The sequence below is a fragment of the Mesoplodon densirostris genome, chromosome 12 (genome assembly GCF_025265405.1).
Source record: "Mesoplodon densirostris isolate mMesDen1 chromosome 12, mMesDen1 primary haplotype, whole genome shotgun sequence".
Taxonomy (NCBI): Eukaryota; Metazoa; Chordata; class Mammalia; order Artiodactyla; family Ziphiidae; genus Mesoplodon; species Mesoplodon densirostris.
The window spans coordinates 10445412-10471934 of record NC_082672.1 but is presented as its reverse complement, the minus strand read 5'-3'; the positions used below and the strand labels follow the sequence as shown (position 1 = coordinate 10471934).

At 42.9% G+C, this 26523-nt stretch overlaps 2 protein-coding genes across 4 annotated transcripts in view; both read right to left on the bottom strand.

Annotated features, from left to right (window-relative positions):
* Positions 1–26523, bottom strand: part of TMEM242 (transmembrane protein 242) — a 54980-nt gene that overhangs the window by 9596 nt on the left and 18861 nt on the right. The gene's annotated exons all lie outside the window — the stretch shown is intronic.
* LDHAL6B (lactate dehydrogenase A like 6B) lies at positions 5265–6410 on the bottom strand. 3 transcript variants are annotated; one of them, XM_060114812.1, is made up of 2 exons: positions 6043–6263; positions 5265–5880 (listed from the first exon to the last, which is right to left on the bottom strand). In XM_060114812.1, the coding sequence occupies exons 1-2, from the start codon at positions 6261–6263 to the stop codon at positions 5265–5267; spliced, it is 837 nt and encodes a 278-aa protein (XP_059970795.1). The 3 variants fall into 3 exon arrangements, with proteins under 3 accessions (XP_059970795.1, XP_059970794.1, XP_059970797.1); XM_060114814.1 differs by having other exon boundaries at positions 5272–5307; positions 5577–6263; XM_060114811.1 differs by having other exon boundaries at positions 5265–6410.

Below are 26523 nucleotides of genomic sequence, written 5' to 3'. Positions count from 1 at the left end.
TATTGTACATCAATTGTACTTCAATGAAAAAAATTTTTTTTTAATTTTACAGCTGTGGGAATGGAAACCCAGAGTCTTTACTTATACCCTACTTATAAACAGGGCCTCAAGTTGCTTTCAACAGTAGGGCTCATAGAAGGTTTTTAAGCTTGTACTATTTATCGTATATGGATAGTGGACGAAAACCTTCAGTTTTTTCCACCTGTTTCAATTGCTGATATGCAGATCAGATGTGCTGGTCTTATCAGTGATACTCTAGTACAGGCCAACAGAACATTCCCCTGCTTAAAAATGTGCTTGACAAAAGATTTAGGGATTGAGTACATTTAAGCAAAAATCGTTATAAAATAAATGTACTGAATTCCACAATAATAATTACAGCTGTTGCCACAGAACCATCCCCCTACCCTAAAACCCCAAAAGTTTGGTGAGGATGGGGCATGCTGGGAACTTGAGTCTCCATCTAGCAACTCAGCTTTACTCTGAAGCATCTTCCAAATTCTGGGACCTCCTCCCTGCAGTCCTCCTCTTTCCTCTTTCGTCTCTGACCAGGGAGAATTTTTCCATGATTATGGACCACAAACCTACCCTTCTAAACAGGGCCGCTCTGTACTGCACAACTCCAGGGGCTGCTCTCCACAAAGACTAAGACACGAATGGCACTCCCTAGGCAATGAGCCCACTGCCCCAAGAACCGCATCCTGAAGTCCCAATGCTTGTGTCCAACAGTGCAGGGTTGTAATATTATCAGAAACTACCACTCTCCAAGGCAGCAGTTCTCAAAGAGTGTTATGACAATTGGAAAATGTATTACAAGTAATTTGTCACCAACATGGACATTCTGATTGACTTTTTAGATATTAAAATAGATTCAAGGGCTTCCATGGTGGCGCAGTGGTTGACAGTCCGCCTGCCGAGGCAGGGGACACAGGTTCGTGCCCCGGTCCGGGAGGATCCCACATGCTGCGAAGCGGCTGGGCCCGTGAGCCATGGCCGCTGAGCCTGCGCGTCCGGAGCCTGTGCTCCGCAACGGGGGAGGCCACAACAGTGAGAGGCCCGCGTACCGCAAAAAAAAAAAAAAAAAAATTAGATTCAAGATCATGTCTTCAATAATGTTTACTACTCTCATTCACACCTCAACAGCTTTTTGAAGGGCGATTTAGCCAGTATGCCAGGAGTGAAACATGGGATATGCTATACATTTACCATGCATGTCTTGGCAAGGAAAAAAACAACATGAAAACTTCTGGTCTAATATATAGTGTGCTGAAAAATTACTTAAAAGCTGAGGCTATGGCCCCAATTTAATTTGAGAAAACCTTTACAGCATTTATTCTAATAAATAGACAGCTATTGGAATTAAAAGCTTCAAGTTTTAGGGCTTCCCTGCTGGCGCAGTGCTTGAGAGTCCACCTGCCGATGCAGGGGACACGGGTTAGTGCCCCGGTCCGGGAGGATCCCACATGCCGCGGAGCGGCTGGGCCCGTGAGCCATGGCCGCTGAGCCTGCGCGTCCGGAGCCTGTGCTCCGCAACGGGAGAGGCCACAACGGTGAGAGGCCCGCGTACCGCAAAAAAAAAAAAAAGCTTGAAGTTTTAACATGTCTTTGCGGTTGACTAGCTCATTCAGCTTCAGTTTCCTCACTTGCAGGTACAGGACTGTTGCCAGCCTCGGTGCTGAGGTTAGAATAATGAAAGCTCTATAGGACCAACTGATGAGAAAGCCTTCGGATATGTCAAGAATTACAGTGCCAATGGTAATTTTGAAGAACCTGGAAGTTCAGCATCTTCATAAAACAGAATAAGACTATAAATGTTCCCTGAACAGGAATAACAATGTCTGCCATTTGAGATCACCTATATGCCAGACACTGTACCAAGCAGTAGGCTTTTATTTAGTCTTCACAATTCCGTGTGGCAGAAATGAGGACCACCACTTTACATTTGAGAAACCAGAGGTCAGAGAGGTTAACCCACCCGTGGTGATCTGGTTTATGAGTATCATTGCCTGACTGATAGCCGGGGTCTTTACCCACAACCACCCTGGTTCTGTGACCTGAAAAGACAGGGCACGTCTACAACCTCTACTCATGTGCCAGCTTTCAATAAACATGACTTAAAAAGCCTGTAATACGTATTTCTTGTACTGGTGACCGTGTTATTGAGAATGCTAAATGGCAGATTAGTACCCAATACTCACTGACAGCCAGCACTCATCTGCTTCTGGATACAGGGGTATCCTTCTCTACCCTCTGGAAGTTAGGTAACCATCTAACTAATTCTGGCTAATGAAACATGAGGAAGAGAGATGTGTGTCACTTCCAAGGTGGAGGCACGTAATTGCAAGTGCTCAACTCTCCAGGCCCCTCTCCCCTTCCCACAGCAACCATGGAAACCTGTGTTGCTGCAGTGGTACCTCAAGATCAAAGAAACTTGAGGTATGAAGCCAGCCTGTGGAGGGCAGCTTCCCTAGAAAGTTGTGTAAACCCAGTGAAGTTTAGGAGAGAAATAAACCTTTATTATTATTATTATTTTGCGGTACGCGGGCCTCTCACCGTTGTGGCCTCTCCCGTTGCGGAGCACAGGCTCCAGACGCGCAGGCTCAGCGGCCATGGCCCACGGGCCCAGCCGCTCCGCGGCATGTGGGATCCTCCTGGACCGGGGCACGAACCCATGTCCCCTGCATTGCCAGGCGGACTCTCAACCACTGCGCCACCAGGGAAGCCCAAACTTTTGTTATTTTAAGCCACACAGTTGGAGATTATTTTTTACTATAGTATAACCCAGCCTATCCTGACTGAAGTAGCTGGTGAAGAGAACTACAAAACAGACATAAGGCAGGCTCTGATCTCTTTCAATATTACATTAAATTTGGCTGAAACATGGCTGAATAAAAATTCAAGGGCTGGGCTTCCCTGGTGGCGCAGTGGTTGAGAGTCCGCCTGCCGATGCAGGGGACACAGGTTCGTGCCCCGGTCTGGGAGGATCCCACGTGACGCGGAGCGGCTGGGCCCGTGGGCCATGGCTGCTGGGCCTGCGCGTCCAGAGCCTGTGCTCCACAACGGGAGGGGCCGCGGCAGTGAGAGGCCTGCGTGTCGCAAAAAAAAAAAAAATTCAAGGGCTGGACAAAGGGGAAGAGAAACTTGGTGCAATTAAGCTTAAAAAGGTTTTAGAACCACCTGGAACAATCAATCCACCACTCTTCCCACCTTCAGGGAGCTCAGCACATAGATTAATCCCATAATATGACACAGCTTCCTGGGTAATCAGAACATTTTGATATTTTCAATGAAACAGTATGGTTCAATGAAATAGTAGGAGAGCTCTGATCAGCACGGTTAAGTAAAGGGTCAGTTTTGGGGGGTGGATCACTGTCCTATGTCTACTTGATAAAACTGAACTAAGCAGGACTGGCTTAATTTAGAAAGCAGATGCTAGGGGCTTCCCTGGTGGCGCAGTGGTTAAGAATCCGCCTGCCAATGCAGGGGACACTGGTTCGAGCCCTGGTCCGGGAAGATCCCACATGCCGCGGAGCAGCTAAGCCCGTGCGCCACAGCTACGGAGCCTGCACTCTAGAGCCCGCGAGCCACAACTACTGAGCCCGTGTGCCACAACTACTGAAGGCCGCACACCTAGAGCCCGTGCTCCGCAACAAGAGAAGCCACCGCAATGAGAAGCCCGCGCACCACAACGAAGAGTAGCCCCTGCTCGCCGCAACTAGAGAAAAGCCTGCGTGCAGCAACGAATACCCAATGCAGCCAAAAAAAAAAAAGCATATGCTAGTACGTTTCAATTTTGATTAGGCCTATTGACATCCACATCAAACCTGAGATATGTTTGAACATACCATATAATTTATTTAATATTCAACTGCATAGGAAGACTAAGATTCTCATTTCCTAAGTTATTAGTACCATTGTTTAGGTAAAGGTCAGACGAGCATCTTTACTTTCTCCTAAACCTTCATTGTATCACACCCATACAGTATAGAATCTGTAGTAAAGTCAATTGATTCAGGAATAAAAAGCGAACACGTAACCTTCTGAGAAATACAATCCCTGAAGTACTCATTAAAATGGCCAAATTTTATGACAATGATTAACAACAGGGCACAATTCAAAAGCAAAAGCTTTCCGTTAATGTGAAGTCAACTGAGCAGCAGAGATGACCCCGGAGTGTCTTAGGGCCAGGGCACACTCTGCAGGTAAGACTCAGCCCAATAAGAACAATTTATAATGTGCTTCTTGATTTAATGTGCTAAGAGGCCAGGTTCTCAGAGGCAGTTCTAAAATTATTTCAGTCAGACTTTATTTTTAGTAACTGTTACCACCTCTCTCAGGCCTCTTTCTAAAGCTTTATATTTTACTGCATTAAATACTTTATAATAGCTACCAACTAAATCACTATTATTTTCATTTTTTACTTAATGATCCTGCTTCACTGGTACATATACATGAACATGCACACACACACAAGTACACATAGGACCTGCTTCCAGCTCCCATTTTACGATGCCTTTTTGAAAGCCTGGCTGATAGGCTGTCATAGGGCAATGAAGACAGCTGATGGCTCCATTACAGAAAATGCTTCTGTGTATATGTTTATTTTCACATTGTATAGGAAGTTACAACTTCAAAAAAAATAGTATATAAATGAACATAGATATAAGTCACACAGAACAAAAGAATGAACCTGTACTTAATGAAAAGAATCAGGGGCTTCCCTGGTGGCACAGTGGTTGAGAGTCCGCCTGCTGATGCAGGGGACACGGGTTCGTGCCCTGGTCAGGGAAAATCCCACATACCACGGAGCGGCTGGGCCCATGAGCCATGGCCGCTGAGCCTGCGCGTCTGGAGCCTGTGCCCCGCAATGGGAGAGGCCAGAACAGTGAGAGGCCCGTGTACCGCAAAAAAAAAAAAAAAAAAAAAAAAAAATCAATTTCTGTAACAACAAACACCTGCATCCCACAGTTTTGGGGACAACTGGCAACTATACACACACACACACATACACAGGGTGAGGACTAGTACATCAGTGGTACAAAAACACCTTCTTTAATGCAGTCACTTAGGAATTGTTTAAAAAGTATAATTCAGCATCTGGAGGCTAAATAAAAGAGCTGGGGGGGGCCTAAATAAACAGGGGAGTCACTCTACCCCCTTCCCTGTTTCCAACCTTTAGGAATTCAAGTTTATTCAAAAACTGGACATACACAACTCCGTAACTACTCTCTTCAATAACTTCAGAATGGTAGTTTTAAACGACTTTAAAACTTAAGCTCCTTTTGAATTTCCCAAAGTGTTTTTGCACTCTTCTGCAGACGGGCCTCTTCTCCAGGGGCCAGCTTTACTTTTATAAGGTTGGTAATACCGCTCCCTCCCAGGATACAAGGAACACTGAGGAATACTTCTTCATTTATTCCATAGAGACCCTTAATTCTGGTGGAAACTGGATGCACTCTCCTAAGATTCTTCACAATGCTTTCTGTTAAGTCAGCTACAGACAGGCCAATGGCCCAAGAAGTATAACCTTTCAGTTTAATAACCTCATAGGCACTAGCAACCGCATCTCTGTGCACATTTTCCCACTGCTCAGGATCTTTATCAGTTCCTGTATCTATGCTCCGATCCTTCAGAGGGACACCAGCGATGTTCACTCCACTCCACACGGGAACACTTGAGTCTCCGCGCTCTCCAAGGATCCACCCATGACAGCTTTCAGAATGGATACCAAGCCTGTGCCCAATCAAGAAACGGAAACGGGCAGTGTCCAGGTTACAACCACTTCCAATAATACGGTTTTGGGGAAATTCACTCAACTTCCAGGCTACGTAAGTTAAGATATCCACTGGATTGGAAACAACAATCAGTTTGCAGCGAGGACTGTACTGAACAATACTGGAAATCATTAACTTAAAGATGGCCAAATTTCGCTGGACTAAATTAAGGCGTGTTTCTCCTTTTTCCTGGCGTGCACCTGCTGTGATAATCACGAGGCTGGAGTTGGCAGTGACAAGGTAATCTTTGATGGAAATAATATTGGGCATTTTCACGAAAGGGCTGCCATGCTGAAGATCCATTGTCTCACCGTTCGGTCTACCTCCATCAACATCCACCAAGGCAAGTTCATCACTCAAGCCTTTTAACAGGATGCTGATAGCACAGGCCATGCCAACCGATCCAGTTCCTACAATGGAGATCTTATTGCAACGAACGGGCTCCTCTGAGGGGAAATTCTTCATAAGCTCACACTTGACCGTATCCATCTTGGACGCGGGCGCCGTGGGCCAGGTGCCCCTGTGGGCGATGCCTGCCGGCTGGCGGGGACTCAGCACCATTCCCGGGCACAGGCAATTTGCTCTCACACCGCCCACTCTCTGGCTGGCCCGCAGCATTCCCACAGCCCAGCTCATGGCTACTCACTTGAGAGGTGAAGGAAGAGAGATAGGAAGAAAGCAGCAGGCAGCCTTACAAGCTCAAAAGCGGAGAGCTCTGACCGTTGGCCGTTTGCTCAGCCTGTTACTGTGGCTGCGCAAGGCCGGGACCTTTGGACGCGGCCTGCTACTGCGGCTGCGCAAGGCAGGCCCAGCTCTCGTGGCCTCAAAAGGGCCTCCACAAAGTACATCAGGTCTGATCTGATTGCGGGGGGGGGACGACGACGACGACGCGGAAGGGCTCCTCTCGCAAATGAATTCTGGAGTTAAAATTTTAAGAACTCGAATTCTCTCCACCACTTAGCATGTATAATGAGCCAACCCAGATCCTTGGGATTACTGATTTTCTGTTTTCACTACATATGCCAAGTAAAAACGTTTCCATTAAATACAGATGAAAATAAGGTTAAATTTTCTTAATTGTATCCCTGCCAGGAATAACCAGGTGCGTATCCTTTGTCTCCCAATGGCCTCCTGCACCATTTCCCTGCATCCGTTGGAAAAGTGGGACTCCTGTTTCCCGTTGTATCCAGTTCGAGAACCTTATATTTGGAAAGGCTTCCGCTGCCTTTATGCCAGTCATGACCCTGACTGCGGAAGTCACAGGATCCTGACGACAAGGGGCAGGAGCCAACTGTGAGCTAGTCAAACAGTCGGGACAAAGGAAAGCTCCTAATTGAGAGTCCTGATCGAAAACGACTTCTCGAGTAGAAAGATGGTGATGATATAGCCTGATATCGGCATGAAGATGTATCTTCCATATGCTTAAAATGGCAAATTTTGACCAAGTGCACAAACCAGATTATTGATTAAAGTAGTAAAATATTAGCTAGTACAATATGGCATCAGTATACCTTACTTTCCTCTGCATTTTTCTGGTCAGTATTATGAATGTCCTTTCAAATTTCTAAGGAAATAAAAACTTTACATCTGATACATATATGTTTATATATATATATATATACCCTTAAACCCAATAAACTATAAAAGTCCAAACAAAAATAATAGTACTTTCTCCTCACTTATATAAACAGAATTCTGACCATGTAATGATTCCTCAAAGCTTTCCTCTCATTCCAAGAAAGCAGTATGTTCTCCCCTAACGGAGCTCTTGGTACATGCAGCCTCCGCACAGGCAGAAAAAAAAAATTGTATATGTGTGTATATATATATATATATGTGTGTGTATGTGTATACATATATATTCCATTTTAGAATACCAAATCTTGACAAAATGAATATTTTATATTCAGGACTTGAAAAGCTATTCTCATTCTTTCTGCCACTGAGCTGCAGTCCAGGAAGAGAGCAACAATAAGCAAAGGAGTTGGTGAGAGGTGAGAAAAGTGTGGCAACAGTGGAGATCCCGCAATCCTGTTTCAGTGTGACTTGGTGGCACCCTGTTTAGATGGTACAGTACAAGCTCTGTGACACACAAAATGGTAAAAGCACCACATACGTGCGTTCCCTCCACCCTGGTGGTCAGATTTATGGTCACCATTTGTCAAATTAAAAAGGAGAATCTTTAAATGATCTTTATTTAATGGTGGCTGACATCCTATTCTTTCTTTTATCCCAGTCATAGCTTGAAATGTTTTAACCTGATGCCTGTTCTCACCTTTTTCCTACAATGATTCCTTTGACCAGTCAAGTCATTTTTCTTACAAGTGTTCTTGAGGATGAAATTCAAGGACATAAAGACTCTTAGTTAGACGGCTTTTGTCTACAGTCCTTTTCTTTCTAGAGTTTGAACCTCTTCAGAAATACCATCACTATGACAGCTGCCTCTTCAGTTTTTCCCCTTAGCCACACTACATCAATTTTGAGAAAAATAACACTCTCCAAAATAAAAATATCTCAAACAAAGCAGCCTTTTATTTACAATAAGTCTTGAGATAAGAAGGAAAGAACTAAAAACGATGAACAGATGACTTAGGTCTACCCGAAGATGTGGGAAGCCAACTACAGCTAGCCAGCTCCCTAGTGACCTTCTATCTTAGGTGGCTCATTATTCCTTTTGAATGGAAAATCTAATTCAAATTATCTATTCAAAATTCAGTATAATATTATAGCTGATGGCAGGATTATTCCATAATACTTTTGGTTACACCACTTAGGAGGGAGGAAGCAGGAAATAAAGATGACTAGCAAGCGTCTGGACCAAGAATGGTTGTAAACTAAGTCACTCTATTCCTTCCACCTGGACTCTCATCCCCAGCTCCCTCTGCCCTTTTTCCATCTAGGAGTCCAGTTCAGATATTCCACGCTCTCCTAAGTCTTCTACAATCTCCCAAGGAGAATTGACTTTTTAAAAATCCGCCACCAGTGTACTGTGTACCTCTCTCCATTACAGGATTTATCACACACAGTTAAATGTAATTACTTATGAATTTGTCACTCCAAAAGGGATCACCTTGTATTTAACAGCATATCCCTATCCTCCAGAACAGAGCTTGCTATATGAATAGGGATTCAGTAAATGTTTGTGGTAGAAAAGAATGAGGAAATAACTACAGAACTGAGCCAAGTAAGGCTAGAGGGCTAAAAGGTGAGTGAGATGGAAAGGCAGGGCTGGAGAATCCACCTGGTGCTGGAGTTTTGAATAAAGGGGTAAGTAAAATGGTGCCTGTCTGGGGTTTCTTAGCAAGGTTGATGCATAGATTTCAGATAAAGCTATGAATAAACTAAAAGATTTCTTAATTACTTTCAAAGCTAATGCCCACCTTTACCACCTTAGAACATACAAATTAAAAAAAAATTCTACAGTGCTAGAAACACAGTAAAATAAATATGCAAAGGCAGAAGGAATATTTTTATCCTTTGAAGTTATTTAAAATGTTTTGTTCTATGGAAAACTTTTAAGAAAATAATCCGTGCACAAAACCCTTGATTTGAAAAAAAAAAAAAAAAACAAGATGCAATGAAAGCAGTGTTAATATTGTAAGCTATAAACTCACCAGCATGCAAGTAGAACATTATATAAACACAATTATTTTAAAAGTCTTGTGATTTGAAACTCATAAAATTGTAGTTTTTTAAAAAATTAGTGGGCTGTGATTCTGTTGCTCATAGATACTAAAATCTACCTAACTCCGTAATCCTTGTGTGGGGCATCTTTACAAATCGCAGTACCTCAAAGTATTTTCTTTCGTCAGCAATACTGGGAATGCTGGGGGAAGGACAAAAGCAGGGCCACAAAGCTTTGTCTACTGAGTAGAATAAAGGTAGAATGTCCATTCAAAAAGCAACCCTGGCACCAACTTCCTATTTATGGTATTCAAATACTATAACATGAATTGGCAAGCTCTTCTGATAAGTTACCCAGATCTCACTTTTGTTCTTTAAAGGCATCATCTTACACATAATTTTTAATGCAATGTAAAAAAAAGCTGCTTGTATTAATCATTAAAAAGGAATTATTTTAATGTGGCACAAAACATGAAAAACAAATTAATATTCATTAGTATGTGTTTAAACATCCTAAATCATATCTAAAAACTGAGAGTTTAATTTTATGGCTATAGGCTCTAACTGCGTAAGTGCTGTTTTACTAATTCAGCCCATTTATTCTCTGCAATTGGCTTAATAGAAATAATACTCTAGTCCTCCGTAACAACAGCTTTACACATCTAAAAAAAAAAATGACACAAAGGATATTTTTGTGTATGGAAGTTACTTTCAGTTTGAGGTAACCTTAAGTTACCTTTATAAACTCCAAACTGCCAAAACAGATGAACTCCATGTTATAAAGTTTAAGAACTAATTTGCCTCCAGACTCCATCTGGGCAACAAAGAGGGTCAGCAGCAGCTGGACACAGTGAAGAAGGAAAGGGGTGTTCCAGGCGGGGGATCAGCAAGGACAAGGCTCTGAGGCTAGAAAGCACATGGCCTTTCAGCACGGCCAGACCTCTGACCGTGACAGAGGCTTATTAGAGGCACAGCTAGGCTCTCAACCGCAGCACTCCTGACATTCTGGACCAGATCATTCTTTGGGGGCCTGTCCTATGCACTGTAGGATGTGCAGCAGCTTCCCTGGCCTCTACCCATTAGATGCCGGTAGCTCTCCTGTACTTATGACGGCCCAGACAGTACCTCCAGACACGCCGAATCTCCGTCGTGGGTGGAGGTGGGCGGGTGGGACACAGCAAATTTGCCACACACACCTCCCCCGCCCTGGTCGAGAAGCAATGAGTTAAAGAATAAGCAGGGGCCAGATCACACAGGAACTTACAAACCTCTTCAAGGAACCTGGAATGGATCCTCAAGGCAAGAGGATGCCACAGAAGTGACAGAAGCGGTGTGATCAGATTTCATCCAACAGAGTTCACTAAATCCCTCCTCTGTGCTAGGAGGCACGGTGCAGGTGCTGAGGATACAACAATGAACACGGTAAACTCCACTCTTAGAATTTATGTTCTTTTAGCAAAAACAGATTAACATTTTTAAATGGTCAATATAACTTCATTTTGCAACAAGTGTCGTGAAGAAAACAAAACAGGATAACATCAGAGAGGAACTGAGTGGTGAGAATGAAGAGGCTACTGTATTTTAGTTAGATGGTCTGGGGAAGCTCCTCTGAGGGGGTAAAATAAATTTGGGTTGAAACCCTGGATGGCAACACAGAGCCAGCCCTGCAAAGACCCAGGGAAGGAGTTTCCTGGGCAAAGCTAGAAAGACCCTACGCAGACATAAGGCTGGAGTGCTGAAGGAACAAGAAGGCCCAGGGCCTGGCAGGGCGAGGTGGGCGTGGGATGGGAGAGGTGATGGTGGTGGCTCAAGACGAGGTCAGCGAGGTAGGTGGGGCTACATCCTGTGAGACTTCCTCAACAGGAGATGCTGAAGGGTTTTTAAATAAAGGAGTGACATGATTTGACCTACATTTTAAAAATACCTGAGTGGAAAAAAAAATTCTAGGGGAAGTAAAGGAGAGGCCGAGATACTAGACAAGAAACTGTTTCAATACACCAGGCAAAAGATGAATGGAGGTGGAGAGAGATGAAAGAGCCAGGCTCTGTTTAGCAGCTGGGCTAACAAGCAGGACTTGCTCACAGCTTAGGTGAAGGGAATGACGGGAAATAAGGAAATCTACCATGATTCTCTGCTGGGTTTTTGGCTTGAACGACTGGGGGGATGGGAGTGGCACTCACTGAAATGGGAGAGACTAAGGGAGGAGCAAGTTGGGGAGGAGGAGAGGAAACCACAACTTCTGGCTGGGACGCGGGGCTCTGACATGCCTGTGAGACGAGATGGACCACGTGCGGTTTGAAGGTCAGGCTGGAGCTACGTATTTGGACATTATCAGATTGTACAGATTGTTTTTAATGCCAGGGACTAGGCAAGAGCACCAAGGACTGAGGACAGATGGAGAACAGAAGAGTGCAAGTATAAAGCCACCGGACACACCAACACTTCCAGGTCTGCGGGGGAGGAGCCAGAAAAGGAGATGAACAAAAATGGCCAGTGAGGTGGAAAGGGTAGAAGCCAAGAGAGGGGAGAGTGCTCCCTTGTGCCAAGTGTTGCTGAGAGGCCAAGTCACAGAAGGATGGCGACGAGACCTGGACCTGGCAACACGGAGGGCAGTGGCGACCCACACCAGCAGACTGAGGAGAAAAAGGAGAGGAAATGGAGACAGTGATCACAGGCAACTCTTTTCAAGAAATCTCTTCTACGATGGGAAGCAGGCAAATGGGCTGGAACCTGGAGGAGAGTGAGGAACACCGAGAGAGGACTTCTAGAGGTGGGAGAAACTAGAGCACGTCCCTACACACTGCAGCAGAGGGAAAACTGACTATCATCAAAGGCTGGGGATAATTATGGGAGTGAGGTCCTTGGGCAGATGGGGGTGGGAGGTGGTTGAGTGCCCTCATGCGTGTGGGGCTTTGGCTGCAGCATGGATATTTCGCCCATGGTAGAAAGGCAGAGGTGCGGGGAAGAGGAAGGCCAGCGCATCCCTGCAGTGGTGTGGGGGAAGGGCTGTGATGGGGCAAGGTGGCAGGCAGGGAGAAGGGACATTAGCTGTGATAAGCATCTTGGGGCAGGAAGGTGCCCCAGCTACAGTGGCTGTGAGGGTGGAGGAGGAGCAAGACTTGGTGGCTGATCAGATACAGGGGTGAGAGGGAGTGTGGTCATGATAAAGTCCAGCTTTTCCATCCAGGCAGCACTGCTAGAGGATGGATGATATTGCCATTCACTGTGGGTGACCCGGCAGTAGGTTGGGGGGCGAAATGGGTGGGGGGGGTAAATGACAGTTCAAGTGGAAACACACGTCACACCGGTAGGACATCCAAGCATCCAGTCAAACAGGCCCGTGAGCTAGGAGCTCAGGGATCTCGCTGAAGACACAGTCCTGGCAGTCGTCTGCATGTGGATGAAGCCACTGGAATGGATAGCACCGTGGAGAAAATACAAGGGCAAAGAAGGAACCTGAAGTAAACGGGATGGTGGGAGGTGAAAAACAAGAGCCAAAGTAGGATCAGGAAGAAGAAGTACAGAAAGAATAAGAACTATGAAAGCCCAGAATCTGTTAGCACAGAAGCAAATGATAACTGGTATATCTGAGTCATCAGGAAAAAGTGAAATTATGTTCAACACAATCTGCGTTGTGGAAAGATATACAGCACATTAAAAAAAAAGGTTTCTTCTTAAAATTGTTAGAAGTATTTCAGTCAGGAAATACTTAAACAAAGCTTATGGGGAAAGCGTGCGCTATCAGGTCTGCACTCCACGAGGCTTTGGTTAGAGAGATCTGCTCATGTGAGTCCAATTTTCTATGCTCAATAAGAAAACGCAAGTGAAATCAAGGCTACCTTCCCTCCAGTGGAGTGAGACTAGGAACATTCTTGAGGTGATTAAGCCTGATTTGTGTCAGGCCTGGAACAAGAAGGCTTTTATGGCAGAGCTTATCTTTCCTGGTAAGTGTTGCACATTCTTACTTTATAAAATGCTTTATAAGATGCTTGGGGCCCTATTTTACTTGTAAAAGGAAACTGGTAGGTTTTTAAAGAGGAATCTTGGCAATACGCCAAAACGGCTGATTTCCCCCAACCCTTGGCAAAAAAAAAAAAAAAAGGTAAAGTACGTCAGTCATTATGTCCCATTTTAAACTGAGCAAGTCCCTTTGATTCGGTCTCTGTGTCACCAAATTGCTCCTTCATATTCACACGGAGTACCTCTCACCACCAGGATGCCAAGCCCATTAGAGCTGCAATGGAATGGGAAATAAGGAGTATAGAGATGTTCTTGTCACCTCAGACCTGAATTTAACTGATGCACAGTGCCACTTCCAATTAATTTTAAAATGGTTCCAGGAAAAATATTCCTCAACGTTTAAGCTGTTTGAAGGTCCGAGGGCTTGACAGATGGAGCTATCTCTGCAAGATCATGACGACCGCGTTCTGGGCGGTCTAGGAAGTACCACCAGGAAGAGGAAGCAAGGCGGCGGCTGCTGACATAAGGCAGTCAGAATAAGAAACTGAAGCTTTCTTCCTGGGGGCGGAGCTGGTAGAAATCTTTGGAAGCACTGAAATTAGATTAGGCGAGGACCCAGAGCGAAACGTTTCAGCCGTGCTTCAGACTTCCCCTGCAGACCACTCACAAGTGGCTACCAGTAAACAATCTGCCAGGAGGCTCCAATTTGTTTTTAATCTTTGACCTAAACCAATGAAAAGTATACAGCATGAAGTTTATTTCCTTCTTAGATATCTTAGAAGTTAAAAACTTTTAAGCTTTTCCATAGTTTTATTTTACATGTGGGGTTCAAGCATTCACCCTACAATGCTGCTTTCATTTGAAATAAGTAAACACGGTGTAAGACTAAATGTATTTAATATGAGATACACCAGAATGTTAGTAAAAACTGAAATTAGCAAAAAGTAAAAGAAATTTGTCTGTAATTAGCAAAAGTACTCAAGCTGGTCATAAGGTAATTAAGAAGTGAGCCTAAATATTAATATAAAAGTATGCCTAGCAACAGCTACAAAAAAGAGCTGGAGAAAATAAATTTTATTAGAGTGCATTCACCATTGTCTCAGAGATAAGGTATAATATTACTTCCTTTAAAAGATCTTTCTTATAATACATACAGATGGCCAATAGGCACATGAAAAGATGCTCAACATTGCTAATTATCAGAGAAATGAAAATCAAAACTACAATAAGGTATCACCTCACACCGGTCAGAATGGCCATCATCAAGAAGTCTACAAATAACAAATGCTGGAGAGGGTGTGGAGAAAAGGGAACCCTCTTGCACTGTTGGTGGGAATGTAAATTGGTGCAGCCACTATGGAGAACACTTTGGAGGTTCCTTAAAAAACTAAAAATAGAGTTACCATATGATCCAGCAATCCCACTCCTGGGCATATATCCAGAAAAGATGAAAATTCTAATTCAAAAAGATACATGCACCCCAGTGTTCACAGCAGTACTATTTACAGTAGCCAAGACATGGAAACAACCTAAATGTCCATCAACAGATGAATGGATAAAGAAGATGTATATATATGTACAATGGAATATTACTCAGCCATAAAGAAGAATGAAGTAATGTCATGTGCAGCAACATGGATGGACCTAGAGATGATCATACTAAGCAAAGTCAGAAAGAGAAAGACAAATACCATATGCTACCACTTACATGTGGAATCTAAAATGACACAAATGAACTTATCTACGAAACAGAAACAGACTCACAGACATAGAGAACAGCCTTGCGGTTGTAGGGGAGGGAGGGACCGGGAGTTTGGGAGTAGCAAGCGCAAACTATTACACAGAGAATGCATAAGCCACGAGGTCCTGCTGTACAGCACAGGGAGCTCTAGTCAACATCCTGTGATGAACCATAATGGAGAAGAATTTTTTAAAAATCTTTCTTTGAGGAGGAAAGTCAAATGACACTTTTTAGAGAAATATTTAAAATATGTATGTTTTAACATGTTTTAGTTTTTTAAAGAAAAAGAAGTCTGGCCTTTTGAGAAAAAAGCAACCTATATTAGATGAGGAGGCAAGACGGGCTGGAGAGTATTCGTGACTCCAGTCACAGATTATTTCCATAAAAGCCTTTACAGCAGCTTCAGAGAGACACAATAAAGGAAGAAATTTTCCATGTATCAGACTGGCAAAAATTTCAGAGTAATAAAAGCTACTAATGGCAAGGGTGCTAGGAAACTTGTATACATTGCTGGCATCTTCTAAATTGTATAAATTTTCCTGGAAGGCCATTTAGCAACAAATATCAAAAACATTTTAAAAATACACTTTGATTCAACAATAGCATCTTCTGTCTTTAGAACACATTTCTTGACAAAGAACAGTACAAAAAGATGTATGCCTATAGAGGTTCACTATGGTGTTTGATAGTGAAAAATTACAATCTAAATGCTGTTGGCTGGAGACCGATTAAGTAAATTATAACATACAATTGAGTACCATGTAGCCATTAAAAGTGATGGAGATTCACATACTCCACTGTGCAAAGATGTTCTTATGACTATTCAGCGAAAAAAAGTTCCACAGTAGTACAGTAAAACAGTATTTATATATGATTATATGAGCATGCCTATAGAAGCTCTACAAGGGTGTTCCTACTATAATAAGTGATTACAATTCAGGGAGATCTTTGGTGATTTTTGTTTTTGACCTTTTCTACACTGATTTTTTCTTTTCAAACAATGAGTACATATATATATATATATGTGTGTGTGTATATATATTTTTTTTTTCTTTTTTTTTTTTAACAAAAAAAAAAGCCATAGGCTTCCCTGATGGCACAGTGGTTAAGAATCTGCCTGCCAATGCAGGGGACACGGGTTCGAGCCCTGGTCTGGGAAGATCCCACATGCCGTGGAGCAGCTAAGCCCGTGTGCCACAACTACTGAGCCTGCGCTCTAGAGCCCGCGAGCCACAACTACTGAAGCCCGTGAGCCTAGAGCCTCTGCTCTGTAACAAGAGAAGCCACCGCAATGAGAAGCCTGCACACCGCAACGAAGAGTAGCCCCCGCTCGCCGCAACTAGAGAAAGCACACGCAGCAACGAAGACCCAATGCAGCCAACAAGCAAATAAATAAACAAACAAATAAATTTATTTTAAAACCCATTTTTGTTTAAAAAAAGGTCCTAGATATATTTTTTCTTTCAAAATAAACACCAATATATGTAAATAAAAACAAATACCTCTTATCCCATGGTTTAAAAAAAACTCCATTTATAAGAGTTAATTTTAAAATTTAAATCTCTGGACAATTAAAAGTATTTTACAATAACTGAGAATGTTTCCATTCATGGTTTTATTTCTATCGATGTTTTAGCTCCTGTGAAGACAACTATAAACGACATGCAAATTTAACTACGCCAGGTATCATGAATATATTCTAACACAACCACAGTAAATGTTAGCAATGGGTGATTCTGACCAGCATTTTGAGATAACTTCGAACAAAGGCAGAACACGGGTCCATTGGGCATAAAAAGCTATAGCGATTCCAATCATATCTATCAGGAATTTTTCATACACCTAATGTTTTTCCTTCAAAGGGAAGGAAAAAAAAAAACAAAACAAGACAGCCTAACCATAAATATGCTCAACCTCTTGCTCAATACCTACTATAAATAATAAAAGGTAAAACAGTTTTAACATGTAAATAACTGTAGGTGGCATGGTTTTTTCTTTTGACAACTGGGGGATTACCAGTTAGTATCACTAACGCCCTTACTGCCTGAAGAGCATTTATCTCCACTATTCTCTAAACTTAAAACATCTGCCCTAATAAACAATCTAATCACATCACCATGTTGTGCACTCACATGGCCCGAACGCACCAGGATCATGTGCACAGCTGCAATAGGGAACCATGAACCCATAGGAAATGTTCATTCTTTTCACAATTCAGTTCCTGTTATAAAATTAATGCTGCCTCGATCATAACCACATGATAAAATACCATAATTCAAAGTAAGTGATGAACCCACTCTGAGCGATCAGGCCATGCCCACGGCTGATCAGCAGGGTGGAACTGGTGTGGCGATGCCAGGCTGGACCTGCACTGATTCCTACACCAAGGCAGGCAGGGTCCCATCTTAAATCCTGGGCAGCCTGATCTGCTACATTTGGCTGACAAGATAGCTTCCACTAGCTCTCCTTTTTTGGAACCTCTTATTAAATGATCTACCATTGTGTAAATTAAAATTTTTTATTTATATCTGATGTATTAAACATGTTCCATGTGAATGAAATTCTGCACTAATTATGAATAAACAAAGAGTAAATCCAAAATATTTCTAATAAACTGAAGAGCTCTGCTTTAAGCCTTTCAGCCAGCAGATGTAGCTGTGAATTAAAATAGGGAATGCAAGCTGCTCTTGGTCAGCCACTAGATGGCACCCTTCTCTATGGAACTGGTTTACATTGGAGATTTAATACAATTCAACTATTTTGACACTGGAATTGATTCTGATTTACATGCATTTATCTAGAATGATCATCTCAATTACTTACTGAGTGCAGAGACCGCAACCATTTTTGCACAACATTTTCTGACTAAAACTTTTCATTCCTCAGAGACACATGCCATTTCCTAATGAGAGGAAGTAAACAGCGATAAAAGTTCATCACTGGGGGCTTCCCTGGTGGTGCAGTGGTTGAGAGTCCGTCTGCCGATGCAGGGGACACAGGTTCGTGCCTCGGTCCGGGAAGATCCCACATGCTGGGAAGCAACTAAGCCCGTGCACCACAACTACTGAGCCTGAGCTCTAGAGCCCACAAGCCACAACTACTGAGCCCACGTGCCACAACTACTGAAGCCTGCAAGCCTAGAGCCCGTGCTCTACAACAAGAGAAGCCACAACAATGATAAGCCCGTGCACTGCAACGAAGAGTAGACCCCGCTCACCGCAACTAGAGAAAGCCCGCGCGCAGCAACAAAGACCCAACACAGCCAAAAAAAAAAAAAAAAAAAAAAAAAAGAATAAATTTAAAAAAAAACCTCTCTAAGCCTGAAGGGGTTAGAGCACCACGGCTAGCCCGGAGGGAGTCCGAGGGAAAAGTCTGGAGCTGCCGAAAAGGCATTTTTCTTCCCTTTTGTTTCCTGATGCGCGAGGAGAGGGCATTAAGAGCGCTGCTTAAAGAAGCTCCGGAGACAGGCACGAGCCGCGGCTAAAGGCGCGGACCCCGGAGACGGGCGTGGGACGCTGGGGCTGCTGCTGCCGCCGCCAGAAGGCCTGTGTGCAAGCGCAGGTCACTGTCCATCCCCCCTTCCGGGGAGCCTGTGCAGCCCGCCACTGCCAGGGTCCTGGGACCCAGGGACGGCTTCCCCGGGAAAGCGCACGGAGCGCCTCGGGCTGGTGCAACGTCACGCCGGCCTCTGCCGCTGCAGGCTCGCCCCGCACGGCGTTCCCCTCCCTCCCCTCGGCCTGAGTGAGCCAGAGCCCCCGAATCAGCGGCTCCTTTAAACCCGTCCTGTCTGAGCGAAGAACGGACGCCCTCCGGCGACCTACGCGCAGAGGCGGGGCCAGGTCCAAGGCTGAGACCCGGGAGCTGTGAGAGCAGAGAAGAGACAGGGAAATCTCTCTGTGCAGCCTCGGAGGCAGCGGATTAAAACTCCACGGTCCGGGCCTCCCTGGTGGCGCAAGTGGTTGAGAGTCCGCCTGCCGATGCAGGGGATACGGGTTCGTGCCCCGGTCTGGGAGGATCCCATATGCCGCGGAGCGGCTGGGCCCGTGAGCCATGGCCGCTGAGCCTGCGCGCCCGGAGCCTGCGCGTCCGGAGCCTGTGCTCCGCAACGGGGGAGGCCACAACAGTGAGAGGCCCGCGTACCACAAAAAAAAAAAAAAAAAAAAAAAACTCCACGGTCCGCTTGATGTGCCCTGCGTCTGTGGAGTGCATGAATGGACAGCAAATCATCCCAAATTGAGGAGGTGGACTTTGAAGACAAGATTTAAGATTTTTGTCCCCTTTTCCTCTTTTTACAACGAATTATCCCAAATTAAGGAGGTGGACTTTGAGAGCAAGATTTCAGACTTTTTCCCCTTTTCCTCCTTTTACAACGAATTATCCCAAATTGAGGAGGTGGACTTTGAGAGCAAGTTTTTCGATTTTTTTCCCCCTGCTCTCTTTTTGTGAATGTGTATGTGTATGCTTCTGTGTGAGATTTTCTCTGTATAGCTTTGCTTCCACCATAGGTCCCAGGGTTCTATCCGTCCGTTTTTTTTTTTCAATAATTACTTTTTTATTTTTAATAACGCTACTATATTTTATACTTTATTCTATTTTACTTTATCTTCCCTCTGTCTTTTTTTCCTACCTTCCCTTCCTCCCTCCCTCCCTCCGCCCCTTTCTTTCTTTCCTTCCTTCCTCCCTCCCTCCTGTCTTTCTTTCTTTCCTTCCTCCCTCCCTTCTTCCTTTTACTTTCTTTTTCTTTCCTTCCTCCGTCCGTCCCTCCTTTCTTTCTCTTTCTTTCCTTCCTCCCTCCCTTTCTTTCTTTCCTCCCTCCCTCCCTTCTTTCTTCCTTTCACTCTTTCTTTCCTCCCTCCCTCCCTTCTTTCTTTCCTCCCTCCCTTCTTTCTTCCTTTCACTCTTTCTTTCCTCCCTCCCTCCCTCCTTTCTTTCTTTCCTCCCTCCCTCCCTCCCTCCCTTCTTCCTTTCACTCTTTCTTTCCTCCCTCCCTCCCTCCTTTCTTTCTTTCCTTCCTCCCTCCCTCTTTCTTCCTTCCTTCCTTTCTTTCCTTCTTCCTTTCTTTCTCTCTTTCTTTCTTCTACTAATTCTTTCTTTCTACTTTTTCTCCCTTTTATTCTGAGCCGGGTAGATGAAAGGCTCTTGGTGCTGCAGCCAGGAGTCACTGCTGTGCCTCTGAAGTGGGAGAGCCAACTTCAGGACATGGGTCCACAAGAGACGTCCCAGCTCCACATAATATCAAACAGCGAAAATCTCCCAGAGATCTCCATCTCTCAACACCAGCACCCAGCTTCAGTCAACGACCAGCAAGCTACAGTGCTGGTCACCCTATGCCAAGCAACTAGCAAGAGAGGAACACAACCCCACCCATTAGCAGAGAGGCTGCCTAAAAACATAATAAGGCCACAGGCACCCCAAAACACACCACCAGACGTGGACCTGTCCACCAGAAAGACAAGAGCGAGCCTCAACCACCAGAACACAGGCACTAGTCCCCCCCCACCAGGAAGCCAACACAACCTACTGAAACAACCTTAGCCACTGGGGACAGACACCAAAAACAACGGGAACTATGAATCCGCAGCCTGCAAAAAGGAGACCCCAAACACAGTAAGATAAGCAAAATGAGAAGATAGAAAAACACACAGCAGGTGAAGGAGCAAGATAAAAACCTACCAGACCTAACAAATGAAGAGGTAATAGGCAGTCTCCCTGAAAAAGAATTCAGAATAATGATAGTAAAGATGATCCAAGATTCTATTTCCAAGATCCAAAATCTTGGAAATAGAATAGACAAAATGCAAGAAACAGTTAACAAGGACCTAGAAGAACTAAAGATGAATCAAGCATCGATTAAAAACACAATAAATGAAATAAAAAATACTCTAGATGGGATCAATAGCAGAATAACTGAGGCAGAAGAACGGATAAGTGAGGTGGAAGATAAAATAGTGGAAATAACTGCTGCAGAGCAAAATAAAGAAAAAAGAATGAAAAGAACAGAGGACAGTCTCAGAGACCTCTGGGACAACATTAAACGCACCAACATTCGAATTATAGGGGTTCCAGAAGAAGAAGAGAAAAAGAAAGGGACTGAGAAAATATTTGAAGAGATTATAGTTGAAAACTTCCCTAATATGGGAAAGGAAATAGTTAATCAAGTCCAGGAGGCACAGAGAGTCCCATACAGAATAAATCCAAGGAGAAATACGCCAAGACACATATTAATCAAACTGTCAAAAATTAAACACAAAGAAATCATATTAAAAGCAGGAAGAGAAAAACAACAAATAACACACAAGGGAATCCCCATCAGGTTAACAGCTGATCTCCCAGCAGAAACTCTACAAGCCAGAAGGGAGTGGCAGGACATAATTAAAGTGATGAAGGAGAAAAACCTGCAACCAAGATTACTCTACCCAGCAAGGATCTCATTCAGATTTGATGGAGAAATTAAAACCTTTACGGAGAAATTAAAACCTTTACAGACAAGCAAAAGCTGAGAGAGTTCAGCACCACCAAACCAGCTTTACAACAAATGCTAAAGGAACTTCTCTAGGCAAGAAACACAACAGAAGGAAAAGACCTACAATAACGAACCCAAAACAATTAAGGAAATGGGAATAGGAACATACATATCAATAATTACCTTAAATGTAAATGGACTAAATGCTCCCACCAAAAGACACAGATTGGCTGAATGGATACAAAAACAAGACCCATATATATGCTGTCTACAAGAGACCCACTTCAGACCTAGAGACAAATACAGATTGAAAGTAAGGGGATGGAAAAAGATATTCCATGCAAATAGAAATCAAAAGAAAGCTGGAGTAGCAATTCTTATATCAGACAAAATAGACTTTAAAATAAAGACTATTAGAAGAGACAAAGAAGGACACTATATAGTGATAAAGGGATGGATCCAAGAGGAAGATATAACAATTGTAAATATTTATGCACCCAACATAGGAGCACCTCAATACATAAGGCAAATACTAACAGCCATAAAAGGGGAAATCAAGAGTAACACACTCATAGTAGGGGACTTTAACACCCCACTTTCACCAATGGACAGATCATCCAAAATGAAAAGAAATAAGGAAACACAAGCTTTAAATGATACATTAAACAAGATGGACTTAATTGATATTTATAGGACATTCCATCCAAAAACAACAGAATACACATTTTTCTCAAGTGCTCATGGAACATTCTCCAGGATAGATCATATCTTGGGTCACAAATCAAGCCTTGGTAAATTTAAGAAAATTGAAATTGTATCAAGTATCTTTTCCAACCACAATGCTATGAGACTAGACATCAATTACAGGAAGAGATCTGTAAAAAATACAAACACATGGAGGCTAAACAATACGCTACTCAATAACGAAGTGATCACTGAAGAAATCAAAGAGGAAATTTAAAAATACCTAGAAACAAATGACAATGGAGACACGACGACCCAAAACCTATGGGACGCAGCAAAAGCAGTTCTAGGGGGAAGTTTATAGCAATACAATCCCACCTTAAAAAACAGGAAACAGGGGCCTCCCTGGTGGCGCAGTGGTTGAGAGTCCGCCTGCCGATGCAGGGGACACGGGTTCGTGCCCCGATCCCGGAGGATCCCACATGCCGCGGAGCGGCTGGGCCCGCGAGCCATGGCCGCGGGGCCTGTGTGTCCAGAGCCTGTGCTCCACAACGGGAGAGGCCACAGCAGTGAGAGGCCCGCGTACAGCAAAAAAAAAAAAAAAAAAAAAACAAACAGGAAACATCTCAAGTAAACAACCTGACCCTGCACCTAAAGCAATTAGAGAAAGAAGAACAAAAAACCCCCAAAGTTAGCAGAAGGAAAGAAATCATAAAGATCAGATCAGAAATAAATGAAAAAGAAATGAAGGTAACGATAGCAAAGACCAATAAAACTAAAAGCTGGTTCTTTGAGAAGATAAACTAAATTGATAAACCATTAGCCAGACTCATCAAGAAAAAAAGGGAGAAGACTCAAATCAACAGAATTAGAAATGAAAAAGGAGAAGTAACAACTGACACTGCAGAAATACAAAAGGTCATGAGAGATTACTACAAGCAACTCTATGCCAATAAAACGGACAACCTGGAAGAAATGGACAAATTCTTAGAAATGCACAACCTGCCAAGACTGAATCAGGAAGAAATAGAAAATATGAACAGACCAATCACAGGCACTGAAATTGAAACCGTGACTAAAAATCTTCCAACAAACAAAAGCCCAGGACCAGATGGCTTCACAGGCGAATTCTATCAAACATTTAGAGAAGAGCTAACACCCATCCTTCTCAAACTCTTCCAAACAATTTCAGAGGAAGGAACACTCCCAAACTCATTCTATGAGGCCACCATCACCTTGATACCAAAACCAGACAAGGATGTCACAAAGAAAGAAAACTACAGGTCAATATCACTGATGAACATAGATGCAAAAATCCTCAACAAAATACTAGCAAACAGAATCCAACAGCACATTAAAAGGATCATACACCATGATCAAGTGGGGTTTATTCCAGGAATGCAAGGATTCTTCAATATACGCAAATCAATCAACGTGATACACCATATTAACAAATTGAAGGAGAAAAACCATATGATCATCTCAATAGATGCAGAGAAAGCTTTCGACAAAATTCAACACCCATTTATGATAAAAACCCTGCAGAAAGTAGGCATAGAGGGAACTTTCCTCAACATAATAAAGGCCATATATGACAAACCCACAGCCAACATTGTCCTCAATGGTGAAAAACTGAAACCATTTCCACTAAGATCAGGAAAAAGACAAGGCTGCCCACTCTCACCACTCTTATTCAACTTAGTTTTGGAAGTTTTAGCCACAGCAATCAGAGAAGAAAAGGAAATAAAAGGAATCCAAATTGGAAAAGAAGAAGTAAAGCTGTCACTGTTTGCAGATGACATGATACTATACATAGAGAATCCTAAAGATGCTACCAGAAAACTACTAGAGTTAATCAATGAATTTGGTAAAGTAGCAGGATACAAAATTAATGCACAGAAAACTCTGGCATTCCTGTACACTAATGATGAAAAATCTGAAAGTGAAATCAAAAAAACACTCCCATTTACCATTGCAACAAAAAGAATAAAATATCTAGGAATAAACCTACCTAAGGAGACAAAAGACCTGTATGCAGCAAATTATAAGACACTGATGAAAGAAATTAAAGATGATACAAATAGACGGAGAGATATACCATGTTCTTGTATTGGAAGAATCAATATTGTGAAAATGACTCTACTACCCAAAGCAATCTACAGATTCAATGCAATCCCTATCAAACTACCACTGGCATTTTTCACAGAACTAGAAGAAAAAATTTCAAAATTTGTTTGGAAAAACAAAAGACCCCAAATAGCCAAAGCAATCTTGAGAACGAAAAACGGAGCTGGAGGAATCAGGCTCCCTGACTTCAGACTATACTACAAAGCTACAGTAATCAAGACAGTGTGGTACTGGCACAAAAACAGAAAGATAGATCAATGGAACAGGATAGAAAGCCCAGAGATAAACCCACGCACATATGGTCAACTTATCTTTGATAAAAGAGGCAGGAATGTACAATGGAGAAAGGACAGCCTCTTCAATAAGTGGTGCTGGGAAAACTGGACAGGGATATGTAAAAGTATGAGATTAGATCATTCCCTAACACCATACACAAAAATAAGCTCAAAATGGATTAAAGACCTAAATGTAAGGCCAGAAACTATCAAACTCTTAAGAGGAAAACATAGGCAGAACACTCTATGACATAAATCACAGCAAGATCCTTTTGGACCCACCTCCTAGAGAAATTGAAATAAAAACAAAGATAAACAAATGGGACCTAATGAAACTTCAAAGCTTTTGCACAGCAAAGGAAACCATAAACAAGACCAAAAGACAACCCTCAGAATGGGAGAAAATATTTGCAAATGAAGCAACTGACAAAGGATTAATCTCCAAAATTTATAAGCAGCTCATGCAGCTCAATAGCAAAAAAACAAACAACCCAATCCAAAAATGGGCAGAAGACTTAAATAGGCATTTCTCCAAAGAAGATATACAGACTGCCAACAAACACATGAAAGAATGCTCAACATCATTAATCATTAGAGAAAGACAAATCAAAACTACAATGAGATATCATCTCACACCAGTCAGAATGGCCATCATCAAGAAATCTAGAAACGATAACTGCTGGAGAGGGTGTGGAGAAAAGGGAACACTCTTGCACTGCTGGTGGGAATGTGAATTGGTACAGCCACTATGGAGAACAGTATGGAGGTTCCTTAAAAAACTAAAAATAGAACTAGCATATGACCCAGCAATCCCACTACTAGGCATATACCCTGAGAAAACCATAATTCAAAAAGAGACATGTACCAAAATGTTCATTGCAGCTCTATTCACAATAGCCCGGAGATGGAAACAACCTAAGTGTCCATCATCGGATGAATGGATAAAGAAGATGTGGCACATATATACAATGGAATGTTACTCAGCCATAAAAAGAAACGAAACTGAGCTATTTGTAATGAGGTGGATAGACCTAGAGTCTGTCATACAGAGTGAAGTAAGTCAGAAAGAGAAAGACAAATACCGTATGCTAACACATATATATGGAATTTAAGAAAAAAAAATGTCATGAAGGGAACATATCTATATGTATAACTGATTAAATTTGTAAAATAAAAAAAAATAATAATAAAAAAAAATAATGAAAAAAAAAAAAAAAATGTCATGAAGAACCTAGGGGTAAAACAGGAATAAAGACACAGACCTACTTGAGAATGGACTTGAGGATATGGGGAGGGGGAAGGGTAAGCTGTGACAAAGTGAAAGAGAGGCATGGACATATATACAGTACCAAACGCAAGGTAGATTGATAGTGGGAAGCAGCCGCATAGCACAGGGAGATCAGCTCGGTGCTTTGTGACCGCCTGGAGGGGTGGGATAGGGAGGGTGGGAGGGAGGGAGACGCAAGAGGGAAGGGATGTGGGAACAGATGTATATGTGTGACTGATTCACTTTGTTATAAAGCAGAAACTAATAAAAAAATTAAAAAATTTTTTAAAAACCTCTCTAAATGAAGAGCCAAAATATACCACATTGCTCTCCACAAGCCTCAAGGCAGGGTCATATAATAAGAATTTCCTTGGAAAGTCACCCATAAAGCTTAAAAACCTATGCCTTACATACTAACAGTCCACTGGGGAGCGCTGTCTTAGTTCAGTGCCAGGCTCAGGGTAGGCCCACAAATGTCTTTTGAATAAACAAATTAATAAACATGACTGCTTTTAAAAGATGTGTCCTAAAAAAGTATCAATGGGTTCATTTTTCTGTGAGACTTCTCAGATGTGGAAATCAAACTGATATGCCTAATGACTTACCAG

What these genes read in the sequence shown, in the direction of transcription:
- LDHAL6B (XM_060114811.1), bottom strand. Translation starts at nt 6,410, where the DNA reads ATGAGCTGGGCTGTGGGAATGCTGCGGGCCAGCCAGAGAGTGGGCGGT.